Source organism: Martes martes (genome assembly GCF_963455335.1).
Source record: "Martes martes genome assembly, chromosome: 11".
Lineage (NCBI taxonomy): Eukaryota > Metazoa > Chordata > Mammalia > Carnivora > Mustelidae > Martes > Martes martes.
The window spans coordinates 10,066,013-10,090,409 of record NC_137899.1 but is presented as its reverse complement, the minus strand read 5'-3'; the positions used below and the strand labels follow the sequence as shown (position 1 = coordinate 10,090,409).

Sequence of the window (24,397 nt, the reverse complement as noted above, 5' to 3'; positions counted from 1 at the left end):
GTTCATTTTTATGGATGTTTCATGACTAATTCAATTAAACGTATGTTTGATTTTTAGAACTATTGATAATATGTCGACTAATTGAATTTTTCACCATTATTTCATCATTATTCTAACCATAAGTACTTCAAATTTCTCTGGTGTCATATGGTGTCAGTCATCTAGATCCCTCAGGGTAGAGCACGTGATACATAATCCAGGAATGTACTTCTGAGTCTTCATATCAAGGATGCAATTGTGAGAATCCTGCTCAGGTTTTGGTCAATGCAATCTTATCTCTTGCTTCTCATACGACCGCCACTTTTGGGCTCCAATTCTCTATCTTTCTCTGTATTCAGACCTTTTAACACTGTGAACTCACAGTTACTCCCATCAAGAGGTGGAGACTATTCCCCATCTCGTGAAGCTGGGCTGGCGTCATGACAAGCTATGGCCAATGGAACATGGTGGAAATGACAGTGTGCCAATTCTGAGCCTAGACCTTGAGGCCTGACATACTTCCCACCCCCTACACCCCCACACCCTTGCAAACCCTAACTGCTGCCATGAGAACAAGCCTGGGCTGTTTGCTGAAGGATGAGTGATCATATGGAAGACGGCCAAGCAGTCCTGGAGGAGGTTGTCCTAGATCAGCCAGCTCCCAGGAAACCTGCCAGCAGCCCACATAGATAAACCCAGCTGAGATCAGCTTAGTCTGGCACAGATCACCGATTTATAGCCAATCTACAGACTGATGAGAAATAATACATGGTTGTCGTTCTAATCATCTAGATTTGGGGATGGTTTGTTATGCAGCAAAAACTAACTGATGCAGATACATTTAAACACATGAGCTATTTAAAGGTTCATAAATAAGTGACAAATTGCACTTCGGATATGTTGGAATAATTTACTTTTTCACTAGCAGAAGTGGACTGCATCCCAACTAGTATTCTTTTTAATGTGTGTTGGGGGGGCACCTTAATTAGTGCAAATGTTCTCTCAATTTAATTTGCACTTATTTGATTCACTATTAAAAATTTTTAATGCTTTCATTGTTAATTTTAAATCATCCACTATAATTTTTGAGTGTACTTTGTCCCACTTTTCTTTTCTATAAACTGGTTTTTTAAAATCTCTTTGAAAAACCTTTTGCTTATTTTAAGGAGCGCCTGGGTGGCTCATTTGACTAGATAGCTGCCTTCGTCTTGGGTTGTGATCCATCCCGGGGTCCTGGGATCAAGCCTAGCATCAGGCTCCTCACTCGCTGGGGAGCCTGCTTCTCCTTCTTCCAATCCCCCTGCTTGAGCGCTCGCTCTCTTATAAGTAAATAATTTTTTCAAAAAGTTAAAGAAAAGAAAACCTTTTGCATATGTTAAATACCTAACTTTTGTCCAGATGCTTTTAAACTCAGTATATGCATTGCAGCATGCTGAAATTCCCAAATAGATTTATATAAAAAATATTACTGAAAGGGGAGCCTGGGTGGCTCAGTGGGTTAAGGCCTCTGCCTTCGGCTCAGGTCATGATCTCAGCGTCCTGGGATCGAGCCCTGCATCGGGCTCTCTGCTCAGCAGGGAGCCTGCTTCTCTGCCTGCCTCTCTGCCTATTTGTGATCTCTGTCTGTCAAATAAATAAATAAACTCTTTAAAAAAATATATTACTGATGGAACAAGCTAAGGGATATTGAATGCCATCGTATTCAATGCTATGAACATCACATTTATCATCTCACTTCAACCTTAACAATTTTTAAGGTAAATAATATTAATAAGTCAATTTCATAGATTAAAAATTTGAGTTTAAGTAACTTTTTTAACAACATAAAGCAATAGTAGAACCATGTTTTCAGACCCAGTCATTGATATGAGTCCATATTGTTTACCACTATCCTCTACTTCTTTTTCTAAAGGATGGCTTTGCATTTCCAAGAAAGGGGAACACAGCAATATCTGTTTCTGTATTTTTGTTTTTTCTGTCTGGCTGTGTTTCAATGCCTAAGCCAATCTTTGATCAGGGAAAAGTCCTTCTAGAGTGTGATAAATTGTTGATAAACATTCATAGTTCATAACAGTCTGTCACTTTTCTTTGTCTTATGCTCCTTAATAAGTATCATGATGGAAAGGTGGGTGAAGGCAAGTTAGCCAACTGCCATCCTGTCCTGACATTTCTGTTATCAATACATCTTAGTAACCTAAAACTATTACAAACTTAAAAGCACACTCTAAATTTTTCTTTACTATACATTTCAACAACAAATCTTCTTGTTTTACTTCCTGGCTTTTAAAAGCATTATGGTTCTCCATTACTTACAGAATTAAATCTAAAATCTAGAGTAGGGCATACTCAGCTCACCACAATCTATCCCAAACCTTTCTATCCAGTTATCTTTGATCACCTCTTTTTTTGCTCCATCTAAATTGAACGCCTCACCATTTCCAAGCACATTCTAGTCCTTTAGTATTTCTTCACTTTCATATGCACTGTTATTTTTTCTTAGGCTGTATTTCACCTTTTGGCCATTCAGCAAATTCTTATTGTTCCCTTAAAGCCCTACTAGTGGAGGCTTCTCTAAATTCCCAGCCATAATTAGCAAGCTCAGTCCCATCACACTGACAGCGCATCTCTGTCCCAGCACTTACATCATAACATCATACTGTATTTATATATTAACTTGACCCCAAGTGCATATTCTCTTCAGGTATTATTCATCCTTACACTGAAGCTCAACGAATAATAAATTATTGGCTTAATAACTTTAATATATATGTAAGAAATAGAAAAAATAGTCAGCGAGATAATACTAAAAAATATATGAATTGAAAAAGAAGAAATAAAATTCTCCCTATTCACAGACAACATAATTGTCTACATTGAAAATTCCAAGTAACTTACACAAAACTCCTAGAATTAATAAACGAGTTTAGCAAATCACAGGATAAAATATAAATATACTAAGAAAAAAAAAGCTTTATTTTTTCTCCCCATTCTAACAATGACCAAGTCTGTATTAATCATGTTTTTAAATTTTCTGTATTTCACTATATTTTGACATTTTGGGGGCCTTGCTGCCTGGGGAGTGAACAACCTTCCTGTGAATACACCTTTCACGTACAAGCCAGCTAATCCTGACTCCGAACTATCTCCTTTATCTAATTTCCATACACCAAGAGAATATTTCCCCAGGGCCAAGTACAGTACAACTTGAGACCACCTCTCTAGCCCAGAGCCCACTAAAGTTATTTAACTCTCCAGTTTTAAGTTTGTGCCAACTTGCCTATCCTACTTCCCTGATTCCTTCCTGCAAAGAACAATGTAAAGGCTCTGGGCTATGGTTTCCCCTTGTCCTTTCTGCCTCCTGACTGATCCAGCTACTTTCCATGTGACCCTGCATGGCATGTCCTACTTCTTGTTTCTAGGAATCTATAAACTTCCTCCTTCTTGGCAATCATATCTGTGCCTACATGTCTGAATCCCAGGTACATTTTAATATATAGTGGAATTCAAAATTAAAATTAATACCTTTTACAGTAGGACCCCAAACTGTAATTTTTAGGTATTTACCTAAGAAAACCTATGTATGATCTGTATGCTAAAAACCTCAAACACTGATGAAATAAATTGAAGAAATACAAAGATACAGTAAGTGTATGGACTGGAACACTGAAAGAAATGGGAAGATTGTTAAAAGGTCAGTTCTCCTGAAATTGATACATAAATTTAACACAATTAAAATTAAAACTCTAGCAGGAATTTCTTGTAGGTATTGATAAGTTGATTCTAAAATTTTTATGTAAAAGCAAATAAGTGAGAATAAGTTTCCCAAAAAAACTTGGGAAAAAAACAAATTTGGAGGCCTCTACCTGATTTCAAGACTTAGGATTAATCTATGTAATTAAGATAGTGTAATATTAGCAAGAGGACTGACAAACAGATCAGTGGTACAGAACAGAGAATCCAGAAAGAAACCCTTATCAATATTTATTTCTGAAAAGTTACAAAAGCAATTCAATTAAGAAAAGATAGTCTTTTCAATATATAGTGTTGGAATAATTTAACACCCATGTGCAAAAACAGACAAACAGACCCCATGACTTATACCTCACATCTAAAATATAATGATAATTCCAAGTGGGCCAAAGACCTAAGTGTATGATGTAAAAGTTATAAAAAAAAAAAATCAACCAAACTCTTTGTATCAGGTTAGTCATGTGATTCATAAAAGAAAGTTGGTAAAGTAAACTCCTTCAACCTTAGAGACTTTGCTCTGTGAAAGACACTACAAGAATGCAAAGATAAGTCACAGACTGGGAGGATATATTTAGAAATCACATTTCTGACAAAGAACTTGTATCTGGAACACATAAAGACTCTAAAACTCAACAGGAAAGAAACAAACCATTTAAAAGTGGGCAAAAATGTTGAACAGACTCTCCACTAAAAATGGAAAATAAGAGAGAAATGAAAAATAACATGAGAAAAAGCTCACCTTCATTTATTAATAGGAAAATACAATTTAAAACCATAATAAGACACGGCTATACACCTTTGTCTTCATTTTAATCAGCCTGAAATTTTCTTGAATATACCATACATCACTCTGCCCGTCTTCTGACCTTGCCATGTTACTCTGGCTCCTTCTCCTTCCCCCCTTCACCTGCCAATTCCTACTGATCCTTTAAGACTAAATCTTAATTTAGGCACCATTAATTCTAAGAAGTTTGTCCTTTGACCCCACCCTCACTCCCCACATCTGGGTCTGAATTTGTGGCCCTTGTAATAGGTGATGACGGGCCTCCCGTTTTACCTATCACCTCATCTATCAAATAGAGTGTTCACTTTTTAATTAGAGGTTTTAGTACTCTTAATTCTGATCTCCATGAAGTCAGACTCTGTCTTCTTCAAAGTTATATCCCCAGAAATTAGCACATTAAAAATATAGTTGAATGAGTAGATAAATTCATATAAGAAAAGTTCTATGCTCCTTCATGTAACCTCTGTCTCTGTTTGACCCACCCTTGATCCCAAACCCCTCTAAGTTTCTCATAGCTGCCAAGATAGTCCTGTCAATCCCTAGTTGTTTGCTAATTAAAATCCTTTTTCCTTCATAAGAGGAAGGCCTGGTTTCTCTAGGTAGCTTGTTCAGCTGACCAAAATTGGACACCCGGGCCTCTGAATTACTATCCTTAGCCTTAGGTGTCCTCAAATGATAATTTTGTATCATGGGTACATTGGTCTTATGGAGACAATGTCAGACATTGTTTCAGCTCGTTGGTACTTCACTATAAGACATTGACTTCTGGGTCTCCCGGGTGGCTCAGGCAGTTAACCTGCTGCCTTTAGCTCAGGTCATGATCACAGGGTCCTGGGATCGAGTCCTGCATCAGGCTCCTTGCTCATTGGGAGCCTGGTTCTTTCTCTTTCTGCAGCTTTCCCTGCTTGTTCTCTCTCCCTTTTTTGACAAATAAATAAATAAAGTCTAAAAAAAAAAAAACCAGACTTCCTCTTCTGCCATTATGATGGAGGTCTGTTCCTAAGTGTGATCCTTTGGTTAGTCAAGTCACTAGCTTTCTCAGCACTGTAGGTGCTGCTAACAAAGGATGCTGTTTGTCTTTATCTGCATGTGGCCTGAGATGAGCATGCGCGCCAGTCCCTCCCTGAGTTACAAAAGTTGGAAACACAAGGTGACATCATTATCATGAACACCCAGGGTTTGAATATGCTTCATTGTCTTAGCCCTCTTATGTAAGGTTAGTGCTCTTGGGGGCACTAGGACTAGGACTTGATTTTATGGTACTTATAACACTGTTTGGAGTATATTAGAAGCTTCATAAATGTGATTCACAAATGGATGGCTTTAAAACTGATGACAAAATCTTTTTATTTCTCCACCCAATATTCCTCGCTTTAAGGTTCATGTAGCCAAAGTGATTTATTTCTAGACTTGAGTCTTCTGCTGGCCATGGGACCTTAAAGCCACTGGAGAACCCATGTCGCCTTGGTTTTCTTCTCTGTGAAACAAGATGCTGTTACCCAGGCTGCATGACTCCCATGACGATGTGAGTGTGGAGAATAGTGTGTGTGTGTGTGTGCTGCCATTGCCTCCAACGTGGAGAAGCAGCTTCATAAAGAATTTGTCTACTCCATGTGTCAAAAGGTGAAAGTTGGTGTACTTCTGCTTTCTTATCTTTTGCCTTCAGTATAAAAAAGGAAACTCCCCAGAGGAAAATAAAGCACACTTTCAGGATCGTTGCTTCAAAAACCTTACGAAAGGTGTTGACTTGTCCAGTTATCTCCGTGACAGAGAGAACGGAAAAGTGTCTCTGAGCCAGGTTGATGCTGCGTCCCTGAAAATAAAGAGGTGAACCTCTTGACAATTAATTGAAGTAAAGATTTTCCTCATTGTGGTTTTCCAAGTCTTCCACTTCTGAGAAGTTCTGGTTGCGAGAGAGAAGTCAAGACTTGGGTCAGTGAAGGGAGAGTCACTGAGAAACATCCCATCTTACAGGGTTGGGGGAGAAGACTTGGTCTAGAGAAGTCTGTGCACCGACTTCAATGAGGAGTGAGGAGTTCGGGAGTCAGGGTCACCCTTTGTTTATTCTAGAGGAAGACTGAGCTTGGGGTGTGGGAAGGAAGACTGAGCTTGGGGTGTGGGAAAGATTTCTCCTGGTGTGTAAAATGTCTCACTTAGGAGATGCTGGGCAGGAGAATTGGAATAAATAAATAAGCGTTCTGAAGAATGCAGTTCATGGGATTACAGACGATGGAGAGCACGTGCTCAAAACCACTGCATCTTATGTGAATACATCAGGCCAGATCCCGACCAAATGCACATAGATTTACATACACGGAGCAGCCAGCAGCCGACAGCGACCAACATCTCAGTTCTCTATGCATCTTGGTTGGCTGAACAAGGAGGGATTTATTCTTTGCTTCTTTCCAGTTCTAGCATCTGATATTGCGTGCAGTTTAGTATGAAACCCTGTTTGAAAGCTAGTCTTGTCCAACAATAGATTGGGGGGGGCGGTGTGGAGGGGTGGGGGGAAGTATTTTCACCCTTTGCATTTGTAATTACAATGCTTGTTTTGTGTTTTTGCGGTGCAGACACAGGATGGTGCCCAGACATGTGTGAGTGTTCACAACTGTGTATAGGGTAGGTGGGGAAAGTGTGTAAGACAGAGGCCAAGAACACTTGTCATCGGGTACCTGCTAGGGTGTCTCTACCAGATCCTTTCTGGACATAACTGTTTGCTCGGACACAAAAGGGCCAGTGGGCCGGGGCTGGTGCCGGATATGCCCAGTATGCCTGCTGGGTGTAGGAAGGATGGGGCCGGCGGTAACAAGAATCAATATATATTTACGGCGGGGGCGGGGGGGGGGTGCGCGGAGGCTGCAGGGCGGGGCAGCGCTAATGAGAGCAAGCCCGGCTTGTGGTTGGTTCGGGAAGTCTGGTACCCACAGAGGAGCAGGCAGGGAGGGAGGGGATGCGGGCGGGGGGATAAAGCGATGAAGTGTGCTGCGTTACCGCGCTTCAGGCGCCGTTGTGGCTGCCTGAATACGGTGCGTCTCTGACCGAGCCGGCCCAGTCCTCGCGCGTACACTACCGAGCAGCGCGCGCCTCTCGCCGTGGCCCTGGCGGCGGCTGCCGCTCGCCGCGAGCCCCCGGAGCGCTGCGAGAGCGGGTGGGCGCCCCGGTCCCCCGGCAGGTGCCCGGCGCGCCATGCAGGGCACGTGCGCCCCCCGGCTCTAACCTGCGCGCTGACTGGAGCATGATCTGTGCCCAGGCCGGGGCTGCCAAGGTAAGCGAGCGCCTTGCGGGGACTCTGCCGCCCCTTCCCCCGCCCTTCTCTGGGCGGCTTCCCCGCCGCTCCCGAGGCCCCGGCAGCGCCCTCCCTCCCCAGGGCCCGGGATCCACCCTCCTCCCCACCCTCTCGCTTCTCCCGCGAGGTTCAATTGTCAGCGTGGGACGTGCCGCCGCCCGGGCCGGGCAGGCATCCCGGGGGGCGACCCCGGCTCGGGTACGGCAGGCACACCGGGCCCTCCTGCGGGGCACGGAGAGAAACAAAGAAGCCCCCAAGCGGGTTGGTGGCGCCTCCCCCGCCCCCCGGCGCCCTCCCAGCGGCGAGGAGGTGTCAGGGGAGGGGGCGGAGAGACCTACGTAATCCCCCTTCCCAGCCCACACCCACCCCTTGCGAACCAAGGCTCCGAATTTGGGCTTTGCCTCGGGTTCCCTCGTAGACAATTGTGTCCCATGCAACGCCGTGGCTAGCCGAGCGAGTCCCCAGCCCCGCGCGAGCTTGCCAGTGCTCTCGCAGGGGGCGCGGGGCAGGTCGGGGCCGTGCTCCCCTGGGTGGTGGCAGGCTGCGAGGATGCGCGGTGTGGGTGCCGCTCCAGCGCCTCCCTGTCCCCGGCCGGCTGCACCGCTCAGCCGGGCCTGCCACCTGAGTTTTAGCGGGAGCAGCCCGTTTCGTCGCCTACCGTATTGCGACCCGCACGCAGGCGGGGAGGGAGCCACTGGGGAAAAGGCGCCCGGTCCATTTTTAGCTGGAGGTGCGCTTCCTTCTACCCCTCCATTCCCGGGCCGTGACAATGCAGCAAAATCCGAGGGCTCGAACAACGTGGCCCCTCCATCCCCCGCTCCGCCAGTGCCTTGTGATCGCTCTGCCGTTTTGACGTCTCGGCCACTTGGCAGATTTGCGGAGTGTGGGTGCGTGGTCTGTCTCTCTGTCTTGCACACAGAGACCATAACTTCCCTGCCCAATTTGAGCGCGTGGGGGGAGCTGGCAGGGACACAGGCTGCGGAGATGCCCGGCTTCCTGTGGTTCCGGGCACAGAGCGCCCCTGTCTGCATTGAGCTGACACCAGATAGCATGTGGGGATTTTCCTAGTTGCTGAAGATATTTGACGTTGCTATAGTTTTGTGCTTACTTCTCTTGGGATCTGCAGTGGTGCAATTCTCCCCTTGTTTTTATTTTTTTTTCTCTTTGAAAAGATAACAAGGCTGTGTTCAGCAGAAATGGAAACAGGACGAGCAGCCTAGTTCAAAGACTAAGGGAGGCATCTTCTCTGTTTTCCTGGGATTTAAACGCGATTTAGGAGGGCAGATGCCCTACCTGAAAAGGCCAGACTTTAAAGACCCAGGCAGTGTCGCGGTCCAAGGCATCTCAAAGCAGGTGGCCAGATCTGCATTTCTCATCAGCGGACTCGCGCCGGCTGTGGCTATTACGGTAATTCGTTCTAGATCGGGGATTCATTTTGAAAATGTGTGTTTTCCACTAAGAAGGGATTAGAGTCCAAATGCCTACCCTGTGTGTATGAATGTGTGTGCGTGCTTGGAGCAAAAGAGCGTGGCAGAATTCCCTGCTGCCCCTTTCCTCTGTTTGCCGCCTCCTCTGGAATGTGGCATTGGGAAAAAAAAAAAAAAGGTAGCACTATTTTAGTTCCTAGACCCACAGGCAAATCGAACTTCAGAGTGTTTCATTTAATAAACCATGTTCTGACTAATTCTGGAGTCCCAGTCTAGGGCAGGTTAGCAGTTTTGTGGAATGACAGTTCATTTTGTCTCAGGTAGTTATTTCATGAAGGCAAATTGCCCAAGTTTGTTTAGATTGTGACATTATTGACTTGGTTGGGAGACCACATTCTGAGCTGGCACAGCCTATTAATGGATCAGTACAGAGAGACTGCAGCGCCTGTGACTTGTGTCTGTACCGTCATTTGCTTCCCTTTGCACTTCTGGCTTTTAAAGAAGGGTGTTTTTAAAAGATCATTTAAGCTTTAGTCTCTGTGATGCCCGCATCAGATATGATTATCAATGCAGGGAGGACTAAAAGGACAGATGTGATTATGGGAGGACAAGCCTCTGCCATCTCCCCTCCTTATCAGTGAAGTGAGGAAGTTGGACTGGCTGATTTCTGGGGCTCCTTGCAGTTCTAGTATTGTGTGATAATGGTAGAGGAGTACAAAAAGTTACCTAGTTTATCAAGGCCAATAATTATAGCCCAAATTATGCAAACAACAAAGGGACAGATTATAGAATTCATGGTTTGTTTTAACACCTTGCAGTTTGTTTTAACTCTGGTATCTGCATTTTCTTCTAGATGAAATTAGCCAATGACTCAAACAGGTCAAATTTGCTTGCTTTTATTCCCTAGAGCAAAAGATTTGGTAGGGTCTGGGGTACCTAGAATACTGGGTAACAGATTTTCTCCTTGTTTGTGGATTAGTTCTTTATTACAGTCTTTTGTAAGTAATGGACAATATAGGTTATTTCCAATGATTGATTTTTTTGTTTTTAATGAAAGACTTTCAGTGGCTGTTTCATTGGCAATTGGTAATAGCGTCTGACTTACTTTCCCTGACAGAATTTGATATTGTCCACAAAAGTTGCTAGCACTGATGCTCATTATAGAAATGAGGCACCAATTATGCTAAGGCAAGCAAAGCATTTTCATGTGCTTGTAGTAATTTCTACAGTTTGGGAGTGGTTGAGGTATTTGGTCATCGATTTATGCTTATCTACTCAATTTTCCACTGCACTGTGCTCATTTGTTTTAAAGTTACAATTATAATAACATCCGGGACTAAGGATAGCTGCCAGGTGCAATGAAGCACCCCCTCTCCTGTTTCCATAGCCTTCTCCTTCATACCTCTGAGGCAGCTCTTACCATACTGCAGTTACGAGAGGTGTGAAAGGACCACAGCCCCCTTGAACGTTCTGCGAGCACTTTGAGGCCAAGGACATTGTTCAATTCATCTCTCATCTGTCTGGCACATTGCATTTCATCCGGGACAGGAGTATGTTCTCAGGAATGTTGGTTGAGTGCATTTCAGGTCATAACAATGCCCTCTACTCTTTTAGGCAGGAGGTAGGTGGGACTTCTTCCCTTCGTGAGTCAGATGGGCAGATCGGAGGGGTTATGTAAGCCTCTGAGGGAACAGGTGAGCCAGGACTTAAATCCGTGCCTTCCCTCACCCTGCCCCAGAGAAAGGCTCCCCCTGCTCTCAGGGAGAAATCACAGAGATTGCAAGACTGCCCGCTTAGGTTCTTTCTTACTTGAAAAACTTGGGTTATCTTTTGATAAAATTGATCTGATAGCTGCTCCGTTCTGTCTTGCTGTGGCCTTAAAAGGGAACTTATTCAGCCCCTGAACTCCAGCCCACAATTAGACGGTGAGGGTGAGCCCCCCTCTGCCACTTCCTCTCTAAGACTGGTTCCACATCCACAGCTTGCTCGGATGATGGACTTATTTAGGGAATGCCCCTGGTGGAGAGTTGTTCTGTTGGAATCACATTTAACCTCTGAAATGAGCCAGCAGCTAGACCAGAAACAATCATCATTGCTGGGTCAGCAGCCCACCCTGACTGTCTCCTCGCAGTCGGATTTCTACGCCAACAGGTGTGACTTACAGACAGTCCTCTTGCTTTCATTCGGTCACCTCCTTAACTTTTCATTCTGAAAAGCAGGACGGGTTACTATTAGGAAACCAGGAAGTTCAAATCCACATGCCTTCCTGTAAGGCAGCCCTAAGCATGTTTGACACTCATGGACTTTTAGAGAAAACAGTGTGGAATGTTCCACAGGCTTTTTTCAAGTCACTTTTCCTCTCCGAGGTTTGATTTCCTCTTCTTTAAAAGTAAGGAGTTGAACCAGGTAATCCAAAAGGTCATGTCTAACGCCGTGATTCTGGGATGGTTTTTGTGGGTTTACTCAATTGAATTAAAGGGAGACAAAGATTAGTATTAATTATAATTATATTAATATTTACACTTATTTATAAACCTAACTTTGCAATATATCTACTAGAAATACTTAAGGCCATGTGTGCTAGCCTCTGGGTTATCTCTGTTAACAATATTATCCGTAAGTAGCTATCACAGTTCTTTCTTATTTGTAAAATTAGATCTACTATATGAAAGGAAAAATCTGTGGCATTTCTGTTCCCAGTGAGGAGAAAAGTGGATGATCCCCAACTTTTGTATAAAATGTCCGTTAGTTTATGGTTTGGTAGTCAAGTTTCGAGGACTTAGAGTAAAATGTTTTCATTCTCACCATGGAGTGTGTTTCACAGCTGAGTAACCGTGGCGGTCAGAAGTGTTCCCCGGGATTCATCTAACAATGTTCCCATTGCCTTCTGGTCCCTCACTTTGCTCTTATTTATTTACTTATTTACTTACTGTTTTGTGCTTCTGCCCCTTCTTGAGTTCAGCTGACCTCCTGCCTCAGCCATAACACATTCAGGGCTGGTAGCTCCGCCCACTCACCCTTACACCGTCCCACTGGATGCAGGCAGGCGCCTCATAATCTTCCATCTGTCTCAACACTTTCTATCTTCTTAAACTTTTTTTTTTTAAGATTTTATTTATTTATTTGACAGACAGAGACCACAAGTAGGCAGAGAGGCAGGCGGAAAGAGAGAGGGAAGCAGGCCCCCATGCTGAGCAGAGAGCCCCATGCAGGGCTCGATCCTAGGACTCTGGGATCATGACCCCAGCCAAAGGCAGAGGCTTAACCCACTGAGCCACCCAGGCATCCCTCTATTTTCTTCATAACTGTTGCTTCTCAAGTTAAGATACAATGAGGTTTAGAGGCAGACTAGCTCATCTGATGATTTTGTTGGACATCAACATGGACTTTCTAATCACTGGGCATTTGTCCTAAAGCCTCCTTCAACACTTTAGGAAACAAAGCAGTATGTTGGTGATTTATATGTCCCATACCATAATATTTGGATGTGTGGGTATTTATCGGTAAGTGGTTGTCATGTTCTGTGACATGGGCATTGTAGAGAAAATGATAAGCAGTCCATGCACGTTGACAATAATATCACTGCTCATGGGCAAGGTATCACCAAGACCACTAAGCCCCCCGGTCACTAGAGAATGACATCTGGATTCCCCATAGCAACCAGGAGATGTGCCCTGTTCATATTATTAGTTGAGAACCCACACTCTTCCTGATTTGTTGTCCCAAAGCTTGATGTACACAGAGGATTGATAAATAAGGATGTAGTGTACAGACAGGCTTTTCTGGTGTTACCCAGTATCTGTTGCCTTGCAGTATTTTGGGGAGAATTCAGTGTATGGAACTTAAGCTGGTGTTGTTGGGGTGGGGGCTGCTGAAAAAGGACGCCATCTGTGCCCATAATGACGAATGCCATCATGGAGACTTCACTCGGGGTCCCTTTTATATATTTAGTGGAGCAGATTTTCCCTTTCACACTTTCTAGATCTATTTGGATTGAACAGATGTCAGGGAAATATCATGTGTGTGGAAGGGAAAAAAAGAAGACCAGAATTCACATCCATGGCCAGTGATTGTGATTCAATCACTTTGTCCTTAAACTGACACTCATTTAACTTGCACACATGTTCCCTGCTTTTGCTTTCGGGGTTTAAGTCATGGCAGTTTGAGAAACAGAAGTCTCAGTCCTGCAATTCAGAGGTTCAGGTTAAGAGGAGACTAGGGTTGGACACATTAGACCTCGCTTGCTTGCTGTCCACAGCCACAGCAGCCGTCCATCACGGTCCCTCCTGCAACACACTGACCAGCTGGAAAACCACAGGATGTGATCGATAGGTTTTTACTCTTAAAAGTACTTGTTTTTCTGTGCTGTTATTCTTAATTCCTTTTACCATCAAAATGTAAGACGACTCAATTAACAAAATTGTCCCGTCTATTTTGTGAGTAAGTAATTTTTGTGGAAATGAGCTTTCTGAAGTTGAGAAAGAAGTAGTTTTGAGGGTCACCCCTGTCCCTGACAAGGCAAAGGACCAGCGTGTGTAGGGGCTGATGGGAACAAACAGTTGGCACAGAAACGTGCTGTGATAGGGAACATTTACAGATCCCTCTCCGGACTCCACACCCCTCCCGGCTGGTCAGTTGTTCTGTTCCCCCTTACAGAACGCACTTGGACAAAGTTGTCCACACTGGCTTTCTTTAGTCCCCCGTGTGAGCCTGTGAAAATATATTTTATTGTGTAATGTTTAATTGACCCTAACAAGATGTTTAACACATCTGCGAATTATGAAGAAAATAAAACAAATGCTGGCCGGCCGTGTAGCCTGAGACCAGAATACTGTGGGTTCATTGGAAGCACCCTGTGTGCTCCTGCTTCATCTCTCCTTCCACCTCCCAGAGCACCCATTCAAGCTCTGGTCCCCACTCTTCCCTCCCGCTGTCCCCATGATGGTCACTGGTAGTGTCTGCTGATCCAGTACCAGGCCAGCTTCCACCTGAGTGCCACTGATCACACCCTGGGGTCTGCTTTCTCTGTCCTGAGCCCTTTGCTTCTAGGACACCAGATTCTCCTGGCTTCCTACTGTGTCCCTGGATCTCTTTGTTAGGCTCTCTTGATGGTCCCTGACTTTTTTATCCCTATGTGATGGAATTCTCTAGGGCTTGGCTCTCACATCTCTTTTTACCTATATTCCTGCCTTTGGTCTCAATACAGCTTTCATGCCAATGATCATCAAGTCTATTTCAGTGGTCCTGGCTCACCTTAGAATGCCACCACTGGCATCTCCCCGAATGCCATGCAATCTAAAATTTGTCTGTGCAAAACACAAACCCCAATTTTCACTCCTCAAAGCTGCCTTCCCTTGGGAGCGCTCCATCTGTGTAAAGGGACACCTCCGTTCTTCTGTTGCTCAGGTCGAATGTCTTTGATCCCCTGGCTTCTGTCTCTCTTCTAATCCGGCTTTTTGCAAATGGCTCTCCCTTCTTCTCACCACCTCTGGCCAGCATAACCAGACTTATGTCAGCCACCATGATCTCTCAGCTTCTGCACAGATGCCCAACCAATCTCCTGCATTCCTTGCCCATCTCCAATCTGTTCTCTGTACGGCAGCCCAAATGATCATTCATTCGTTCACCAAATATTGACTCAATGTCTGCTATGTGTCAGGCATTATTTTAGGTGTTGGCATGCAGCATAAATACAACACATAACAGTCAGAAATCTCTGTTATTTCTTTGCCCACAGTCTTCAATGGTTCCATCCCTCTGAAAATGAAATCCAAACTTCCTGTTTGGCCAACAGCTCCTTTATAACTGGGGCTCCCACTCCTGCTGTACCAGGCCCATGTCCCCAACCTCCTATTCTTCCTAAACCAAGCCACTCACACTCTCATCTCCCATGCTGTTCCCTTGACCTGGAAGGGATGCGTGTGCGGGGGGAGGGGAGGCTTCTCCCAGGTATGTGCAAGCTTGCCCCTCTGTTAATGACATATCACTTCTTCAGAAAGGCTTTCCCTGACCACCCATGTATACACTGCCTTCTCTTCCATCTCCCTGCTTTCTTTTTCTTCACATTTCTTGGCACCACTCGATTTGTGATGTATTTGCTTCCGTATGTGTCCATTGTCTGTCTCTCATTCTAACTTGTAAACGCCTTAGACCAGGGGCTTCTTTATTTGCCCAGTGTCTGGAACAGTGCCTGGAACATAGTAGCCACACTCTTTTATTTTTTTAAATTTAATTGAATTTCATGTGAATTCAGTTAATTAACATATGCTGTATATTAGTTTCAGAGGCAGAGTTCAGTGATTTTTCAGTCGTATATAACACCCACTGCTCATTACCTCATGTGCCCCCCTTAATGACCATCACCCAGTTACCCCGTGCCCCCACTCACTTCCCCTTCAGCAACCCTCAGTTTGTTTCCTAGCGTTAAGAGTCTCTTATGCTTTGTCTCCCTCTCTGATTTCATCTGATTTTATTTTTTCCCTCCCTTCCCCTATGTTTTGTTTCTTAAATTCCACATGTGAGCAAAATCATATGATAATTGTCTTTCTCTGATTGACTTATTTCACTTAGCATAATACCCTCTAGTTCCATCGACATTGTTGCAAATGGTAAGATTTCATCCCTTTTTAATGGTTGGGTAACATTCCGTTGTACATATGAATCACATCTTCTTTATCAATTCATCTGTCGATGGACATCTGGGCTCTTTCCATAGTTTGGCTATTGTGGACATTGCTGCTATAAACACTGGGGTGCACGTGCCCCTTTGGTTCACTACATCTGAATCTTTGGGGTAAATACCCAGTAGTGCGATTGCTGGGTCATAGGGTAGCTCTATTTTCAAATTTTTGAGGAACCTCCGTGCTGTTTTCCAGAGTGGCTGCACCAGCTTACATTCCCACCAACAGTGTAGGAGGGTTCCCCTTTCTCCGCATCCTGGCCAAAACCTGTTGTCTCCTGATTTGTTGATTTTAGCCATTCTGACTGACGTGAAATGGTGTGTCCTTGTGGTTTTGATTTGTATTTCTGAGTGACGTTGGGCATTTTCTCATTGTCTGTTGAGTAACCGCACTATTCACAGAATAAAATCTTTTCAGAATCTGTGGGGTTAGAGTTTGGATGGTATTTTCAGGTCTCTGGATCCTCCAATAAGTGATTTCCATAAATGATTTCCCCCACTCCACAAGGTGGGGGTTGGGCTCTTCATTACTGCCTGGGTATTTTTTTTTTAAGATTTTATTTATTTATTTGACAGACAGAGATCACAATTAGGCAGAGAGGCAGGAAGGGAAGCAGGCTTCCTGCTGAGCAGAGAGCTGGGTGTGGGGCTCCATCCCAGGACCCTGGGATCATGACCTGAGCAGAAGGCAGAGGCTTTAACCCACTGAGCCACCCAGGTGCCCCGTACTGCCTGGGTATTGCGTTGGTACTGAATCTCTGTGTTACTTATCCGGGCTGGCATTCTCCCACCTTTAAAACTTGTCTTTGCTTCCTCCTCACCCTGGGGGCAAGTAGCCGTTGGTCACTCCATTGTCCTCAAATTTGAATAAGTTATTTGTTGTTGTTAGGACTAGATAAAACTCTCTGCCCTCCAGTCTCTGCCTCCTCTGGTCCACACTGATTTTTTTCATCTCGTGTGTCGTTCCTGTGTTCAAAACCATCAGGAGCCCCCAAAGTCTGCACAAGAAAGAGCCCATTCCCCAGGCTGGTCTTGAAAGTCTGTGGGTGGTGGCCAGCCATGCCCCGGGGTGTCCTGTTGACCTCTCCCGCAGCCCAGTGGGCCTTCTTCTCATTTCTCCAAACATGCTTTGCATTATCCTGTAATTATGTACCTTCTTCCTTACACTGTGTTCTAATCGCAGTTTCCCCAGCCCTCCAAATTAACCCATTTTTAAGATCTAGCTTAACTCTTACGTCCTGAGTTTTCCAGTTGATGGGATTCTCCCTGCACTGACTTCCCATGTGATGGGGATCACTGTATGTTCACTATTGACTCTCCCGCCTTTCAACCTCCTTACTAAATGATGGGCTCCCCAAGGTTAGGGACCGAGTCACGTTTATCTTAGTATCCTGAAAATACTTGTCCTGGTATCTGCCATTGCAGATATGTCTCTGAATGTTAAATGAATGAGTGCCCCGAGGAACAATCTGAGTTGAGAAGGTCTGTATTGTATTGCTTCTAGAATGGCTTTCTGCACAATGTATGCATCCATGAAATGCATATCATAACGCTAAGTGGAAATTTGGAAGAGGTGAACTCCACAAGGACAAGAATTTCTACCCTGCTTTTTTCATCGATTTTCCTAAGTGCCAAGAATAGCGCCCGGGAACAGAACTCACTATTTAAAGGCTGAATGCAGTTTATAGCTGGACCATATCTTAAATTTTTAATATCCTTGTATATAAAAGAGTAAGCCCGAGGACAGGCAAGACTTTCCCAAGATCACGCAGTATAAGACATGGAACCTGTCTTCTCCCTGCTGTCCTGCCCAGCCATGAACAGAAGAATGCCTGACAGCTTTTCCCAAAGGGACTTTTTTTTTTAAGATTGTATTTATTTATTTGACAGAAAGACACAGCGAGAGAGGGAACACAAGCAGGGGGAGTGGGAGAGGGAGAAGCAGGCTTCCTGCCAAGCAGGGAGCCCTATGTAGGGCTTCATCTGACGACCCCTGGATCATGACCTGAGCTGAAGGCAGACGCTTAATGATGGAGCCACCTAGGAGCCCCCCCCCCCAAGGGAGATTCATAGTGTTACTTTCTTACCAATGTCTGAGTGACTTCCTTCTTCAGAAGAAACCTGACTTTTTAGATCTTCTGAAAGAAGCAATAGAGAAGAAATTACAGAATGTCAAAGGACTCAGACCCCAGGCAATAGGAAGCAACATTTATATGTTACCATTCTGCCTGTGTGGTGCATTCATTTTTGGAAATACCTGAGCAGATCTGGCCCCCTGTCTCTGGTAGGCCATGTTTGGGGACTTTGCGTAAACCTGGTGTCTAATTGAAAGAATGAGAGAGTCAGTGTTTCTTAAATCCACTCTGATGGCATAAACAATTCACAATAAAGTCATCTGGTTAAATTTCACCTGGGAATTTTATTGCAATGCTGTTCTCTGTCTTTGTGACAACTTTGAGTAGCAAGCTAGCACAATTTTTGATGAAATACCTCTCACAAGAACTTTGCAAACATTCTCCATCCTTTTGTTGCAAGCAAGTAAAAGGCATCTGTCTTGGAAACATACATTCAGGTCCTGGTGTGACATCCTTGGGAAAATAGTTGAAAGTCACTAAATGCTATTTTCAGCTTTTTTCCCAGGAGAGAGGAAAAAATATCACTATATATATACTAAAGAGGCTTTAAGATTCTAATGAAAAATTTGACCTAGGGATTATTGGATCACAAACCAAAATAAAAATGCATCATGTGTATGTATACACACGTATCTATGTACAGATAATATGGAAATATATATAAAATGTATAAGTATAAACTTTTAAAGTTCTGATTAATTATTTTCAAGTAATTTTCAATTGTTTTATTCACCTAGAAGACATTTGTTGAGTTTCCATTATATGACAAGTATTTGTTTGTGTGTGGGATTTTTACCTCTAGACAAAAATCTACTTGAGTTTAAGGCAAAAGTGTGCAAAAAATACAGCAGAATAAAATCTCTGCAGTGGAGAAACATTTCATTTGAGAAAGCAAATTGAAAGAGTTATATCTTTTAGGAGTGATTTTTAAAAAGATTTTTAATTTTTTTAAAGATTTTTAATTCTTTTTTTAAAGAAATGCTTGTTTTTCCTTCTTTTTTTTTTTTTTTTAAGATTTTTGTTTATTTATGTGACACAGAGAGAGATCACAAGTAGGCAGAGAGGCAGGCAGAGACAGGGAAGCAGACTCCCCACTGAGAAGAGAGCCTGATGCGGGGCTCGATCCCAGGACCTTGAGATCATGACCTGAGCCAAAGGCAGAGGCTTAACCCACTGAGCCACCCAGGCACCCAAGATTTTTAATTTTTAATTAATCTTTATACCCACCATGGAGCTTGAACTCACAACCCTGAGATTTACAGTCATACATTCCACTGACTGAACCAGGCCCCCAGGGTGACTGTTTTATTTCCACACAGCTAATGGAGTGTCTATTATATACCAGACACTGGGCTGGGGCCTAGGTTATCCTGGTGGATGGATATACCAGAGTCCTTGTCTTCATAGAGCTGAGGGTGAGGCCCTCAAGTTTAGGATCTTGATTCTGAGAATATCCTCACGGTTTGGTCATTACACAGAACATCACCCTTGTCAGGGACTTAGAAATCATTGTGTTGTTCTTCAGTTAAACTTAATTTTACTAAATCGAATGCTTCTGTCCTTGATCTGGACCTTCAGGTCCATTGCTTGAGAGCCCAGGGCTGTAGAATCCTGTTCCCTCATGACTCAAAACTTTGCCACAAATGGTATTTTTCCCCCAATGATCTAGAGAATCTTCAGGAGCAGGAGGTAATTTTTTATCTAAATATTTTATAAAGACGTCAGTGAACATCCGTGTCGAGGGATATTCTGTAGCTCAGACGGGCTACCTGGTCAGGACCCATAGGCTTCCAGGACCAGGCGAGGTGAATGGCTGGGTTTGGTGCACATCGTTAGCAAGTGGACAAGGCCTGGGATGGAGGCTGCACTCGACATGGGGCCTCCCACTGCTGGGAGTGGGGAAGGGAGGCAGGAGGACGGATGGTCAGATTCTCCTCTCCAGAGGTCTGCATCCTGCTCTGGGTTAAATGGCATTTATCGTGCTAACCTAGGGTATTTTTTAGCTTCTAGAGAAAATATTGAATGAACCATTTCAGCTATTTAGAGAAAGTTGAGGAGTTATAGCAAGAGAAATAAAAGACATCTAAACCAAGCTGTGAGAGTAATGGGGGAGGGTAGGAATTAGGTGTCAGAAGTGTCACACTTCCAGAGAAGGAAAGGAAGGTCATTCTGGGGTCCTGACCCCTCCCTGTTTCAAGTGTTCACTGGTCTGGATTGAATCATGTAAACGATGCACTATTTTTATCAAAACATTAAACTTCGCGGCAGGAATTTTTTCATGATTGTAAGAACCCTTGCCTTTGAAATTTCATTTCAGAGGCAGAGTGAATGGCTTTGTTTTTCCATTTAGCACATCTTGGTATGAATTTGCAGATGGCTTTTGAGGGATCCAGATATTTTATTTTTCAAATCTATTTTTTCCAAGTGCCATTAGCAGGTGGAACTCATGACTTCCGGTATTTTTCAGGCAATGAGCTCAGTGAGGTTTGAAAATTAGCTAAGCCATTTATAGATTCATAGAATGCTGGCTAGGGAAGGCACCTAAGCCATGTCCCACTTAACCCTCTCATGGTCCCCACAATGAGACAGCCATCTCCCAGGGTCACAGCCTCTGCATTTGTGAGGCCTACGATGAGAAGCTGTCTCTGATCTCCTGGCTTGACCCTTTGCAGCACCATTTGCTAGCTCCCTTTAGGTCTGGGCGGGAAGCTTATATATCCTTGGAGTCCAGGCAAATAATGGGTTTCAGGGTTGGGGGAGAAGGAAAGCTGCCCACAGGGGATAGTGAGCCTGGGCCCGTGCTGGTGGCTACTTAGTTTCAAGCCAATTGCTGACATGTTCGAACGTATTGCTAGTTCTGATTTTTCTAAGAAAACCACAAGAGTGAATATTTAAGAGAATTTTAGTTTTTTAAGATTTATTTTTCTACTCACTCAATTTAATGATATGGCAATACTCAGTGGGCCGGACTGGCATAACTGTGAGCCTCTAATTTGCAACTTTTGCTCTAGAGAAACTGTGCTTTGAAGATTTCTAGGATGGAAAGAAAGGACCATGAGCATGGCTTCAAATAGCCGAAATCTGAAATATGACAGAGAGACATGCTCTGAGTCCAGAATGAGAACGAGTGGGCAGAAGATTTTGATTCAGTAGTAATAAGGATTTTCTGTTACTCAGAATTACTTGAGAACAGTGAGGCATCCGTGTGCCAGTGCCCCACTGAGCAGGGGCACTGGGCCCTTTGTTGGGAGGCTGGGTAGAGGCCTGGAGTGCTGTACCTTCCATTACACCGTCCATGATGAGCTGTAAGGCTGCCCTGTAACCTGGTTTGGCTTCCTACCTGGGAGCTTCCTACCGCCTCAGTGCACCATGGGAGAAGGGCCAAAGCTATCAGGGCGAATCCCTATACATTTGGCCCTTGCACGGCATGGGGGGTAAAGGGAGCCAATCCGACATGCAATTGAAAACCCAAGTATAGCTTTTGACTCTTCAAAAAACACAAGCACTAACAGCCTACTGTTGACCAGAGGCTTTACCAAGAACACAGTCGATTAACACATATTCTGTATATTATATGTGTTATATGCTGTATTCTTACAATAAAGTAAGCTAGAGAAAAGACAATGTTATTAAGAAAATCATAAGGGAAAATACACTGACAGTACTGTATTGTATCTATTGGGGAAAAAAATCCACGTATAAATGGACCCGCACAGTTACGTGTGTCATCCAGGGGTCAATGGTGTAATTTGTTCTCACTTTCTTTTTTCTGAGTAAAACCCCACCAGCTTGATTCCTTCTCCCACTGAGGGATTACTTCTCATCTTCTCTCTAATTGCTGTTTTCCCTTGTCTATAAAGCATGTGCAAGACTTCTTCACCACTAGGAAAATTCCTCTCTTCTTGATTTTTGCTCTAAGACTTACAGATTTTATTTTGAAAATACAGCATGTATATATCATTATGAAAGGGCCTGCGAACTGGGGCTAGCCTGCCTCCAGTTTTTGTAGTTTTGTTGGAACATGGTCACACCCGTAATTTGCATGTGATCTAATGCCGCTTTCCAGCTGTGGTGGTAGCTGAGTAGCGAAGGCAGAGACCCTGAGGCGGGCAAACCTAAAATATTTACTAACTGACCCTTTAAGAAAAGGTTTCCTGACTCTTGATTCAATCAGATAGATAGCTTGAGAATAAAACCAGGTATAAAGAATAAAATAACAACCACCAGTAATGCAATGGTATATTGTTATCTTAATGCGTTTCCTCTGGGCATCTGTAATACCAAAATCACACCATAAATACACATTCATGTGCATTTAATAGTGTCTCGAATGCATTCTCTTGTCATACAGTTTTTGATGTTTATATGTGTTATTTTAATTGACTGTATAATAATCTATATACCCTTCCATCCCTATGTATCTATCTATTATGCTCATTTTTATTGTGGCACTTTGCAGTATGCTTTCCATATAAAATTTTATTAAATCCTTCTAAACTTATGTAGGAGATATGACTAACTCCATTTTACAGATGGGAACCCTGAGGTGGAAAGTGTTTCTGAGACTTGACCAGCTCACACCGCTAACCTATCTGGCCCCAACCGTGCCTTTTCAGCCATTCACCTGTTACTGGGCATTGCACTTAAATTTACCTTATTCTGTTTATTTGTTTAGTGAGGGAGGCTATATCTTAGAAATACTGCTTTGATGAATATCAATGCATACAAATCATTGACTGAATTTCTCATCACTTCCTTAGAAACCACTCCCCAAAGCAGAACAGATCAATCCTGAAATTACATTGTGGTTTCCTAATAGGCTGACAAGTTGCTTTTGGAAAAGTTGTAACAATGTATACCACACACTAATGCTCCATAAGGGTGCTCCCTGCTGAGTGCTATGATTTAGCCATTCTGTTTTTGCCCTTTCATCAGTCAAAGAGGGATACTGGAGGCTGACACTTTGCAGGGAACTGTGGCCAAGTGACTCCTCTGATGGTGACTTCTGGGAAAGATGTTTTCTGGATAAAAAAGGACAAGCTCAGCTACCACCAATCTTTCCCTTTCCACTTCTTCCAGCTTCTTGTGACCAAGGATGGGAAGCCTCAGGCTAAGAATGGCAGGAGGACAGAAAGATGGCCTGGGGGCCTGAGTCTCTGGGGGCACTATTTGGAAAAAATACCACTATATAGTAAAGCACCCAATTTGCTAGTTTTCTGATAGGCAGGCAGAGACAATCCCATCCAGGGCTGTTTCTGCCACTTGCCAGTGAAAAGACAAAGAGATGTGAAGCTCTGATTCAGCAAATTTTCTGTACCCGTGTTTTGCCTCCCTTGGCGAGGTCTTGGTCTCTTTCCAACTTGTATGCAGTCTTTATATATCATAGATATTAATTCTATCATATATGATGTGGTTATAATGTGTCTTCTAATTTTATTTATGATGCTCTATTGGTTAAGGTGGTGATCTTTAGAAGTCCCCATCAAAAGGTACAGTTTGTTTTCACAGTTAGTAATAGGGACAAATTCCTATTTCCCAATAACCTTGCACTTAATTCTTTGATCATCCAATAAATCTTTCCCTGGATCCATTGTTACATTGGGGTGTGCAAATTGGTGACTTTCCCATGATATAATTCCTTCCACATTTATTAGTTGTCATTCTTCCATGAGAAAGAGCTTTCTCTTTTTTCTGTTCTCTTCTTCTTTGGGGAAGAGAGGAATCACTGGGTTCTCATAAATTTTTATTTACTTTGTGTGATACAATCAATTGTAGTCATTTTTTTATGCTTGAATTAACCCAGTTTTGGCCAGTGGGAGCCTTTTATGCTATTTCTAGCACAAGAAATTGAATGCTTATATTTCCTTGTAATTTCCTGCCCTGCTTTCCCCCCTCCTCCTTTCTTCCCTCTTCCCTCCTTTCTTTCTCTTTCATTGGAGTGGGAGGTGTTCATAACATTGGCCAGAACCAGAGCCGTATTAAATAAAAATGGTAAGAGGAAGTCTTATCTTATTCTTGTCCTTAATTAAATTGGATTTTGTTTTTCACTATTAAATGGTATAGGCTGTTTATTTCAGTTAAAAAAAGAAGTTAGTGTTCCTCTATTCCTAATTTAGAATGTGTTTTAATCATGGTGAAACACAGAATTTGGGAGAATTTACAAAGGTCAACCAGTGCATTTTCTCCTTTGACCTAATGAAATGATCCATTGCGTTACTATATTTCCTAATAGTTAACTATTTGTATTGTCTTCAAATTCACGCAAACTGAACATATTTTATTATTTTTTTAATTCTGTGTTGATTCAGTATGCTTAGTTTTATATATATACACATGTAATAATATCTTTATTTAAAG

The 24,397-nt window shown here is 43.3% G+C and overlaps 1 protein-coding gene across 2 annotated transcripts in view; it reads left to right on the top strand.

The window, feature by feature from the left end:
* Positions 1 to 7,748: 7,748 nt before the first annotated feature.
* HECW1 (HECT, C2 and WW domain containing E3 ubiquitin protein ligase 1) overlaps positions 7,749 to 24,397 on the top strand; it is a gene marked incomplete at its 5' end in the record, with an annotated part of 447,342 nt that continues 430,693 nt past the window's right edge. Inside the window, one exon of one of the 2 annotated variants that reach the window (XM_080818019.1) lies at positions 7,749 to 7,778. In XM_080818019.1, coding sequence (XP_080674145.1) covers positions 7,749 to 7,778 — 30 coding nt within the window. Of the gene's footprint in view, positions 7,779 to 9,083; positions 9,207 to 24,397 lie in introns of those variants that run through there. The other variant, XM_080818018.1, reaches the window with a different exon arrangement.